This window comes from Parus major, chromosome 5 (assembly GCF_001522545.3).
Source record: "Parus major isolate Abel chromosome 5, Parus_major1.1, whole genome shotgun sequence".
In the NCBI taxonomy this organism is placed as follows: domain Eukaryota; kingdom Metazoa; phylum Chordata; class Aves; order Passeriformes; family Paridae; genus Parus; species Parus major.
Window position 1 is genome coordinate 15,788,671 of NC_031774.1, and position 12,156 is coordinate 15,800,826.

General features: G+C 42.9%; 1 protein-coding gene across 11 annotated transcripts in view; it reads right to left on the reverse strand.

Annotated features, from left to right (window-relative positions):
• The window catches only part of BRSK2 (BR serine/threonine kinase 2), a 303,357-nt gene that overhangs the window by 21,881 nt on the left and 269,320 nt on the right, over nucleotides 1-12,156 (reverse strand). For all 11 annotated transcript variants that reach the window (XM_015631404.2, XM_033515384.1, XM_015631407.2 and 8 more), the window contains 5 exons: nucleotides 9,656-9,863; nucleotides 8,450-8,498; nucleotides 3,712-3,835; nucleotides 1,616-1,796; nucleotides 889-978 (listed from right to left, as the gene is read on the reverse strand). In XM_015631404.2, the coding sequence (XP_015486890.1) occupies nucleotides 889-978; nucleotides 1,616-1,796; nucleotides 3,712-3,835; nucleotides 8,450-8,498; nucleotides 9,656-9,863 (652 nt within the window). The remainder of the gene's footprint in view (nucleotides 1-888; nucleotides 979-1,615; nucleotides 1,797-3,711; nucleotides 3,836-8,449; nucleotides 8,499-9,655; nucleotides 9,864-12,156) is intronic.

A 12,156-nucleotide genomic window follows, 5' to 3' on the forward strand; every position in this document is an offset into this window, starting at 1 on the left:
TTCTGCTCTCTGCCTTGCTCCTATTTATTCCCAGTATCTGCACATTCTTTCTGCTTTTCCCTACTTCTCTTTCCTTGACACATTCCCAGTAGCTTATCAGCCTTAAGTTTTCAACTTGCACCTTCTTCTTTGTTCTGTCCTTTTAAAGGATAGAAGAGTTACCACTGAGATTTTTTGTGTGTGTATACAACCACTACAATGTCCAGAGTGAACACCTGCTACATAATGATGGGATGAGGCCAGCTTCTGTATTATCAATTCAGGCTGCCTGCACATCCAGATTGATGTCATTGCACAGGGTCACGCATGTAAGGCCTTCTCTACCACCATGAGGAATGGAAATTTACTTTTCAAATAGATAAAATATAGCTTTTGCAGAACCTTGGTATATAATTTGTGCTACCATAGTATTGAGAATTGGATCACACTGCTGGAAACTATTAGCCACTTTCTGACCATATGTTAATGGCTAAGTTAAAAGTAGCTCTCAAGTTTGTTCAGGGAGCCACTGAAGCTGGAGCTTTCTAAAGTAAGCCTGAAGGATTTGAAAATCAAGTGTCCTCTAGAGCAGGTCCCTACTCTGGGAGATTCTGGAGCTGGAGAAAATCTGGATAGATCTGTTGATGATGCATCTTTTGATGGAGAAGTGGGGAAATGGCTCTTTGGGCGGGCAGAGGGCAGAAGCTGTTCAACTGGGGAATGCACTGGGAGCACTGGAGAGGGAATGAGAAACGGAGGAGTAGGGTGGGAGCAGGGAGTTACTGCTCTGTCTGAATGGAGCTCGTTTTTTTCTGTAATCAGAGGGATGGCCTCCCTCAGCCTCCTGCTATGAGAGGCATTTCACCTTCCTGTCCCTGCTGAAGATGCTGGACAGTAGAAGCCACTTACCTGATAACTGCTGCACTGAAGGCTGGTCATGTGTGCTTAACAACTGTGCCTGAATGGTTTCTACTACCCTCTTAAAGCGACGGCTTGGACCTGCGGGGAGAGAGGAGGCAGAAGTGGCTGTGAGAGCAACGGGAGCCAAGCCCACACACAAGGCTGCAGGGGAAGGATCACAAGCATCTCCCCTTCAGTCTTGCTCCCAGAAGTGTCCTGACTATGTGTGTCCTTCAGCCAAAGGGACTGGGGGGTGCTGGACTCAACAGGAAGAGGAATGGCTTTGGGGCTCCGTTTGTAAAGACAGAAAAGGTGAGGGGGTCTGTTTCTTCTGTTCTTTGTTGCAAACCCTGTAGGGGCCATGTGGCCATCCAGAAGAAAAGGGTGAGTGCATCTTCCTGTCAGAAGGAAGAAGCTATGGCCTCACAGTGCCCAGCTGAGACTCTGGGACTTTTCAATGAGACAGGGAGCCAGTATCCTGAGTTACACCAAAACTGGTGTGCAGAACAGCCATTTTAGCACTAACCATGGCAGTGCCAACTTCACCTCTTTGGGAATCTCCTTCCCTCCCTGCATTTCCATCACACATTTCTGTTCCTGATGTCCTCGCTCCTGACTGAATCTTCCCAAGGTTAAGCCAGTTATATTTTTATCTCTGGCAGTGCAATTTGCAGGCCTCTATAAGAAGCAAGGACCAAGCCAGCTCACACCCATTTTAGAGCTTTGCCATGATTACCTGATAAGAGTGTGAAAGTGACAGAATAGATCCCGTTCTCCTTTTGTGCCTCTCCCCCTTCTGTGTATGTTATGTCCACCTGGAACTTCACTGGCTTCTGGAAGACAGCAGGACCTCCTGTGGACTTATATTCTGCACGGAAACTTGTCTGTGAGATGACACTGTGACTGAGACTTGGGATCTGAAAGAGGTTAGTAGAAGCAGATAGTAGAACGAGTGCTAAAGGGAAAAAATCTGCAAAATTCTGTTTGTAACAACACACATTTCCAAATGAATAACATTTGCTACATTTGCTTCTGGTCTTGAGTTTGTAACGTACAGTGTTCTTGTGAAATCAGTAAGAGCATAGGCTGCAGAAGAATGCACTGCTGCCTACAGGACTGACTAAATTTAAGGGCTGAATATTGGTGGAATACCCAACACAGTTATGAATTAACATGTGTTGCTCAACTTCACACACTCAGTCTTTCTTCTTCTACTCATCCACCAGTTTTGAGAAATGCCTTTTGCTGAGCAAAAAGTGGTATTAAGGGAGTGGGCAGAAAAGTCAGTGGGATATAAAACTGAATATTAAAACTGAATATTAAAAACCACCTAAGTAGCCTGGTCTGGCTGATCCTGTCTTGAGCAGGAGACCTCCTGAAGGCCTTTCCAACTTCAGTTGCTTGGTGATTCTATGATGTCAGATAGACATCAGGACTCTTAAAGTGCCTGGGATATCCACAGGGAAAGCATTCCTGCAAATAACTCACCCAAATGTCTATTAATATATAAAAGAACTCTGAGAAGCTTTCTGACATCATCCAACATCTGTATATTCAGAACCGTGGCGGAATTTCATAACTTCCTAATTTTCAAGCAGTTACCTTTCACGCTTTCCTCCAAGATTTAACAACATACTTGTATTCTATGTATTGCTTCATAAAGGACCAGATTAAAAAAAAACCAACCAAACAAAAAATTTCTTGGAAATCTGGTCTCTAATCTCTAGGAGGAAAAATGAAGATGAGTTCTTTGAGAAGCTGACTTTAGGGGTTAATTAGCAGGTTATGACAATGCATTTCAGATTGGATCTTGCTGTAAGAAATGATTCACTGGTTTTGCACACAAATCCCTACATCACACCTAAACCAAATGCACAGGATCACCAGTATAGACAGCAGAACACACTACACCACCATATAAACCCAAAAGCACAGCTAAATGCATGAAATTGATACAGTAACATGGCTGCTTATAACCAGCGTGAGATGAACACCAGCGTCTGATGCCCACTTACTCTGCACTTACTCCTTGTGTGCTTGTACAGTAACAAGGGTTATGGCTGATTTTTTTTGAAGTTCATTGCAGAATCACAAAGACTAAAATGGAGTTCAGTATTTTGTGGGGGAAAAAAAAATCAATATAACAAACTATATAAGAAATTAAGTTTCCTTCTCTTAATTCTATTGGAAAAACTCTAATTATATTGTTGACTACCTTGAATTGAAAAACCTCTTAAATTACCTTTGCTGTGATGACTTTTTCATCACTGCTACCTCTAGGTACTGAGAACAAGGACTTTCTATATGAAAAACAGACAATTTCCCTCTGATTTCTTAGGCTGTATACAAACCTCATCTACAACAACTGAAACTCTGGACTCCAGAAGAAATCACCCTTCTTTCTGCCATACAGCACTGAAGTGGGGATTTAAAGTAACAAATGCAGATGCAGGACAGGCCTTTTGTCTGGCTGAAGTGGAGGGCATATCCATTTAAAGGAGACCCAATCTGCTGCCCAGCCAGTGACTGTAAAGCTGATTTGACAAAGCAGCAAATCACTGCCTTGATACTGTGCCAACAGTGTGCTCCACTGCCGTGGCATTCCAAACTCTGGCAACCTGGAGGCCTTGCCAAGAAGGCTGAAATCTTTTCTCACCTTAGAGAGCAATATCTACAGTTAGTATTCCACACACAGTCCAGTGCAGGCCATGTAAATTAAATCCACAGAGGATGCTTTTGAAGGAGCAGAGGCCCTGTCCAGTAACATTTGGCACATGGAGTCCTGGAATGACCAGAGAGGGATGAATCCAAGAGGCAGCTGGGGTGACTCACCGAGAGGAAAGCGTGGACTATATCAGCTTTAATGGAGCTTAGTGGTTTGTCCTTGATGACCACAAAAATCTGTTCTTCTTTCTCCAAGTTGATGAAGTTACCGAACCAGGATTTTTTGGCAAGCCTGATGTGATGAAAAGAAAGAGATCTTTAGAATATGTAACACTATTCCTTATTTCCTACATGCCCTTAGCTAGAAAAAATATTAAAAAAACACACAAAAAAAGTTTTGATGACACGCCAGATGTGATGGTATTACTACTACTAAGTGGGAAACAGTATCAGAAACAATATTTCACTTGATGAAAGCCGATGAAATGACAGACCACACAGCCTTTAGTCTGACAGCATGTGTCACCAACAATGAAAAATCAGGAGAGATGGTAACTCTTCTGACTGAGCCAACATACCAAAGAATACTGCATATATAACATACATATAAATCAGGGGACACATTTCTGGTTTGTCCCCAGGGATCAATTTCTTATGACAACATGCAGATCCTGGCAACATAAAGATTTAAGTCCTTCCAACCCAATTTCTACTCCTTTAGTATTACAGGACTTGGAAAGATGCTTTTCTGAAGGTGACCTGTACAATCACAAGACCTTGCTTTTTAAAGCAAGCTGTTGATTTCACTGGAGCTCCAATCTACCAGTGAGTGAAATCCACAATTATGCAAGGCCAGGACAAAGACTGTCCTGTTCATTAGTCCCATTCAGGGTGTCTACACAGTGTGTGAACTCTGGCCAGCCTACAAAGGAATGGATTTTCAGTATTAAGAAAGGAGATAACACCATGCAAGACACAATTCAGGCCTTCCACTGACAGAAGTCCAGCTCCTCTGTTTGTTCCAGCATCAGATGGTGGTTTCATCATAAAATGAAAGTACTCTATTTTTTCACAGTGATTATAAACAGTTTGATTTTGATTATTATTTAACCATTTCAATGCACTTCACTGACATTGGCTTTTAAGTTAAACAGGCTAAATGAAGAGTGAAGGGACATGAATGTTAATGAGAAACATTATCCAGAACCTGGAAGTAGCATTTCTGACAAGTGTGGTTTTGAGAGGAGAAAAGTGGCTGTCAGCCATGAGACACAGCCAAAGACTTGCCTGACCAAACTAAACCCAGGGAAAATCACACTTAAATCAGCCATATTCTAGTAGGGAAGAATTCAGCATAAAAATGTCAGAAATTAAAAGACCTACCACCAAGAAACTGCCTTTTTCCCCCTCTACATCATATTTTATAACACCAAATCCACTTTTCAGTATGGCAAACAAGAGGGTAGGCATTCACCCCTCAGTGGAAGAAGACAATTTCTCCAGACAAGGAGAGCCATCTGCAGAAGGGATTACTACACATCAGTTTTCCAATACACAGCTGGAGCAAGCTGCTAGTAACCTCACTTTCTGTGGCAAAGTGAGGGAGAGGAAGTACAAAGGCTGAGAGAGACAGGAGCAAACTAAGAAACTAATTTGAAGTCTAGGCCTTCAGGATAAAGAACAAAGCTTGACCTCAGTAGTGTCCAGCAATTTGCACTCGTTCCCCATCCCAGAGTGCCCCATGAATCATTCAGCTGTGGGCCCACTGCCCATTTAATGCACACAGCAGAAAGACCACAACTGGAAGACTGCTCATCTGGGCAAATAATGATTTGCTTCATTTACTGCAGGCAACCAAAAATAAGAGTGCAGAAAGATTCACTTGCAATTTGGTAAAACAGTGCCCCCCACTCAATTAAAGTGGGCTGGAAAACTGTCACTCCCTAAAATATTCATAGGCAGCTGTAACTAAGCCAGTGAGCCAGAGATTAGCATAGGGAGCAGTAAAGAGAAAGGGCCTCTCATTTAAATGGTCGTTAAGGAGCCAGGGTTAGAGTGAGAAAGAAAATTACATACTAATTAGCTCATGTGTCTCTCACACACCACAACAACTCTGCAAGCCCCTGGAGAGCTGGGGAAATAGCTCCCTGCATGTAAGGGGTCTGTGCTCATTAGTAAATTAGCACCTGGTTATCCATCTAAAATGGCTGCTTGTCATAGGCTTGGATGTATCATCATCTGAACCAGGGTTGGCTGCAGGGACTCCAGGGGCCAAGGGGAACCATGGGCCTGGAAAAGTGTGCTTATTTAATTGCAGATCTGCCATCTTAAAATATGACTTTTCATTTTTGTATTTTCATTAATGGTTTTTCTGGCCCTTCATTTATAGGTCTCTTAACAAGCACAGGTAACAAGGGCCCAGAACATAGAGAGTTTTTTTCCTGTTCAGCATTGTCTGGAGCCTCCAGAATCCATCTGGGCTCTTTTCCTCAGTGAGGTTATCACCAGTAATAGTGAGTCTGGAAGATTCACTGCTAGCCTGGGCTATGCTCCAGCTTGTAAATCATTTAAATTCACTAAAATGATTTTGCTGGTGTCACATAAGATGGAATAGATGTCAGTGGCCTCTCCTGTTTCTGTAATAAGCAGAATCAAGACACAGCACACATACAATGGCTTTTCTCCCCAAAACTGGCAGAACTAGCTGTATTCATACACCTAGGGAACAGACCCAATGCGAAGAGGGGACACCTTTGGAGTAAAATTACACAATAAAGGCTTTTCTCCTCTTAGAGGGCATTAAGTGCTACTAACTTGGGTTAAAATATGAATCCTCAACATTTTGAATGGCATGCAACAGCACCTCAAGCTATAAACACTACAAAAATGTACTTAAAATTAAGAATCTTCTCTTAGCAAAGCAAACTTCTTAAAGGAGGACTGAGATAGGAGAAGTGGGGGAGGCTGGGTATGTTGATTACACTAGGGAATCCAATCAGGTGTCCAGTTGATGAAAAAAGCCAAGAAATTAGCACAAAAATAGAGGCTGATGCTTTATTACTTCACACCAGAATTTCTCACTCCTCTAATGCTGTCCATTTTCCTACTTTTGGAGTGTCTGACCACGTAGCCTTCTGTGTTCCCTCTCTGTCTCTGAGCACACAGATCAGTAACCTCCAGAGGTTTACCTGCCTGGCATAAATAGCAGCATTTTTGCTCAAGCAAACAGAGCTTTGTAGGTTTAAACCAGCTGGAGCTAAGTCTCTTTAAATGTCATCCCTAACACATTTTCTAGGGCTTTTTCACATGAGAAAGAACAGCATTACCCAGACATGTCAAAGTGTATTACCTAATCATCAGGTTTGTTAAATGAATGGCAGGCACTACTGCACCAGACAGAGCTAGGACATGTATTTATCACTCAACCCATGAGGTCAATACAGCTCTTGATAAGGATATCTTATTTCTTACAGAAAAGAAGAAAATATGGCAAAAAATAAGACATGTGGAAGTGGGCACTGAGCAACAGACATCTATCATTAAAATATAATCTGGTTCATTATTTTTTATGACTTTTATTATGTTTACTGCAGGGTGAAGCCCAATTGAACTCATTAATTTGGCAATTATACAGAAAAAGAAAAGAGGGCCTTAGGCTTTGACTTGCATCCAAACTGCCTCAAATGACAGGCACTACTTCTCTCCACCAGCTTTTAAAGAGTGAGTGGGAAGCAGGGAAGGCAATAAATTAACAGCAAAACTTCCACCAACATACATGCAATGAAGAGAAGAAATTTGTTTCTAAAGGTTTTCTGTTTTAATGGCTCTAAAAACATGTGAGATGAGAGGATTGTATATTTCTGTGATAATGATGTGCCAATTTTATGGAATTATCTCTTGCCTCTCTATCAGTAATTGCTCAAAAGTGTTGAAAACATAGTACATTCCATTTTTCTTCCTGGATACCTTTACTAACCCCTACTTCTCCCTCTTCTGAAGTCTTTATCCCTCTCCAATCTGCACTATTACACAGAGAGTGCCCATCTCACACCAGATAAAAGCCAGGTTTGTGGCAGGTTGTGAAGACAATACCATTGTTACCAATTAGAAAACTTTAAGCTCAAAATTCCCACCCAAGACTCATGAATATTTCATACAAGTCTCTTAACAAGAGGCCAAATTGCCTTGGTTGGCAGGCTAAGTCTATGGGCATTGGGTCCACAAACACAAGCTGTGAAAATAAAAAGGAATAATTTGGCATCTGTTGCGTATTAGGAAGTGTTTGGAGCAGCACTCTGGCAGGGACCTCCAAACCTGCCATGCAGTGATGCACATTTGTGCAGTGAAATGGTTGAAATGTACACTGACTTTTAGGAATGAGCCTGGTGAATATGAAACAGCTTCTCCATGTCCCAGTACTGCTGCCTAGAATTAACACTGCACTGGCTCTCACAGCCAAAGATCCCTCTGAATTATCATAGTACAGCCACCTGCATGCTATCCTGAGGATGCAAACTCTCCTGTACTAAAAGGAAGACTTTTTGGTAGACAGTTAGTGCCAGTGTTAGCCACTGATTAGCCTCTCCAGTCCCAAAGAGTGGTCTACTTGACACCCAAATGAATGAAGAGGGAAGAAACATGTTACAAACCCAGCAAATTCAGCAGGCCATGAGAAAATGGGGTGGTTACTGGGAGACTGTTTCATCACCTGTTGACCCCACTGCCATCACTGAGGTATAGATTTTATGCAGAGTCCTCATCAAAAGAATCATTTCACATCTCTATCCCACCCACAGGACAACAGGTTACAAACAGATACTGATCCAGAACAGAGATGTGTCAGCTTATGACATTCCAGTCAGGAAATGACACTGGTATTTGGTGGAGAAAAAGGCAAAGCACTTACTCTGGGGATGATTCTGGGGTTAAATTAGACATCTCTTCTGGTGTAGGTACTGCTCATGCACGGACAGCCAAAGAGAGGGAAGGAGAAAAGAAATTTGATGATTCAGTACACCTTCCATTTTCTGCCTGACACCAATGAAACAATTCTGCACTCGCTTGCATTTGCCCATTGCCCAGTTAGCCTCTGCAGGCTAATTCTGACATTTGAATGCTGGTCATATGTCTCTGGATCTCTGCATCTAATCAAGTGTTCCATTTCCAGGCTCACTCTACCCTTCCTTAGATCATTAGGTAATCTTGCACTGGCTTCGGTGGTTTCTGGTTCAGACCCAAAATCACTGTGCCAATGCAACTGCTTTGCAATTGCTTCACAGCCCAGCTGGATGCAGCTCAGTCACTGCTGCAACTCTCTGCAGTTTTCTGGCCACCGCAGAGACAATGGCACCGACCATCACAGTTCAAAATGTAACTATTCCATGGCTGTAATCCTCCTTTCCTGTAGGATCATGTCCTGGTACCCTGTAAAACCACAGGGTGCTGGGAGAGCTGCTGCTGACATTCAAGGATAAGGCATGTGACTTTGGGTGCCCTTTGCTGGCATGCAAAAAAGCCACCTGGAGCCTGAGGAAGAAAATTTTGCACATCTCAATACTCCAGAGACTTAGAAAACTGAAGTAGGCCAGCATATATGAAACCAGTGATTGTATTAAGGAGATTTTTGCACCAATTACCAAAGGAGGCAAAAAAAGGCATTAACCAAGATCAAAAAAGCTGTGCTTCAGAAGGACAATTTCAGCCTATTGCCTCTGGCTGTCTTTTTTTTTCAGCATAAGGCTCAGCCTGTGGCTGTGGAGAGGCAGTGGAGCACAGCCACAGGGGAAATGGCTGAGCCCTAGGTTCACTTGCAAAGCAAGTGAAGAAACTGAAGACATATTTTCTTGCAGTCTAAGAGCCACAACAGAGATAGTAAGAGCTGCATGGATGGGGTGTGAAGTGGGCTCAGGAGATGCTGTTGGAGCAGGGGCAGTGGCACAACGGAGCCTGCTCACATGCGGGTTAGGGCTTGGCTGACGCTATCGTTCTCATTTTCCACACCAGTATTCACTCTTGGTACACAGAATTTGCAGAGCCACAGACAGGTATGAAATTCCTGCTGAACGTTTGCCCAACCCAGAGAACCACCCTGTATGTCTGGGTGAGTACTCACCTTGTAATTTCCGACGATGGAAGCGAGGAGACCCCAGGAAACTGTTCTTGATGGAGTTGAGCCGTGTCCTCCAAGGCATTCCTCCAATGCTGGGGCTGGATGGTGGTGTTGGGTTGGGTGTGCCTGCTGGGCTCTCCTTTGGCGTATGAACAGGTGTCCCCTTGGGGGTAGGGAGGGGACTTCCCCTTGGAGAGGGGTGAGGGGTGACCTGTATGATGGGGATAGATTTGGTGCTTGGGTCAGTACTAGAAGGGAGCAATCTAACAGGAGACATAGGGTTGGTCTGCACTTTAGGAACAGCCAGCTGTGGGTTAAAGCCGGCAGCAGGCGAGCGGCCCTGAGCATTCTGCACAGGGTTGTTCTGGGAAGAGGGGGCGCTGGTATTGCTGGCAGGGAGTGGGTTGGATTTAGTAGACTGGAGTGGTTTTTCAGCCAATTTGCTCTTGGATGGCAAAGTCTGCGTCTTTGGGTTGGGCTGAAGTGCTGGCTTTGGTTGGAGTACATGTCCAGGCCTGGAGGCGTTCCTACAAGCATCAGGGTCCAAGGAGACTTGGGGTCGGGGAGAGAAAGGGAGGTCGGAGGTCTGAGGGGGGATGAAGAACTTTCTGATAGGCTACGAGACAGACGCAGAGTGTCCATGCACATCAAAAACAGTGAAATACGCAAAGAGCGGGCGAGCAGAGAAAGGAAAGTCAGAATAAAATCCATTCGAGTCACAAAGATGCACCATGTCACAAGGAGACACAGGAGATGGAGGTGAAGGGGTAGTGGGGGGGAGGGATTTTGCAAAGAAACGAAAACAAACAAACAAACAAAAAACAAAAAAAAGACATGCAGTTAGCTGGGAACACAGCATATTTAACAACAGCAGCAGCGGCAGCAGCAAGAACAACAGTGTCATAACAGGCTTCATCATATTAACCAACCACGTGTCAGCAAAGGAAAACAACAGAAAGAAAAGTACAACAAAGGAACAAAGTAAAAAAAAAAAAAAAAAAGAAAAAGAAAAAAAAAGAAAAAAAAAGAAAGTAACCAAGAAAAAAAGAAGAGAGAAATGCCATCTCTCTGGGATTGTTCTGATTGCCCTGCAGTGAGAGAAGCACGATGCTGTAGGGAGGTGAGGAAGGGGAAGAAGAACCACTCAAGCCACAGACAAATTGAGATGTGCCAAGAACGGGACCACCTCTTTCCGCTCCATGTGCCCATATGCAAACCCAGTAGAGAGATGAGACTCAGAACAGGTGTGTGATACATACAGAGTGGCAGGGGATACACACAGTTATTGCACACACCAGTCAGAACCTCTTTCCTTCCTCTTTACCCCTGGCTGGGTAATGCACCAGTTGCAGCCACCCATTGCAGAAAGAGGGGGAAAAGGGAGAGTGATGCCACCTGGGCACCCTCTCTCCTCCCCTAATCTGGAAGGTTAAATTGCTCAGCCTTCACTTGGAAGCTTCAGAGCACACAACACCACAAGAAATATATGAACTCAGATTGGTGTTTGATTTTTAAACTGCTACAGCAAAAGCTTCAGTGAGGTCTGGTAAATTTATTTATCTGAGAAGAGATGGTACTTTCCATCAGACTTTATGTTTCTCCTCCAACATCCCTCATTGCATTGAAGGACAGCTTGATAATTGGAATTTCTGTCATAAAGTCTCAGCAATATTTGCCATTAAGTCCCAAGTCTAAGAAGAGGGTGGGGGGAGTCATTGTTTTGTAAGACACAGTTTAAAAAGAAAAAAAGACAAGCCAAGTTCATAATCCCTCACTGAGGTATCAAAATGGGATTATGATTTTTTTTCCCAAACAGGAACATTTATATATATTAAGAGATATTTTGGGAAACCATTCATACTTTGACAGCAAACAGCAATAGACAGACTTGGAAGGGTAGAAGCCTTTTAAGGGATATTAGTAAGCTAAAAATCACATTTAAAACAAACAAAAAATGTCCTTACAAGTCATTGCTACTACCACCTTAGATTACAAGTACTGGAATAATTGTAAAAATAGAAATCACTACTCAAGATATTCAGCTTTGGCCTACTCTTAGATTCTGATTTCTACAAAGTTCTTACCTAAGAAAAATTACACCATCACCATTATTATTATCCATTCTTGACACCTAAAAGCTGTAATCAAGAACTAGCCAGACATACCAGGTACATGTAAGCTTGCCTCAAATCTCACTCCCAGGTAAACACACTACGAGTTTCCTTCCTGGGTGTAATGGATTAGCACAATGTTGCCATATTTAAAAAACTGTAGAAATGTATTTAATACTTATGTCTTTAAATTTTTTGCATCAAAGTTCTGTAATTACTTCAAAGAACTTAGGGTTAGGCCACCAAAATTAAAGGAAAATCAGTACATCAAAATATCTGTATTAATATTAGGATTGTAAAGTTAAACTTAAGTCTGCCATGTTGCTAAATTCTCATTGTTAATGAGCAAGGAAGGGGAAAAGATGAGGAAAGTGGTTAATTTGTGGAAGTCAC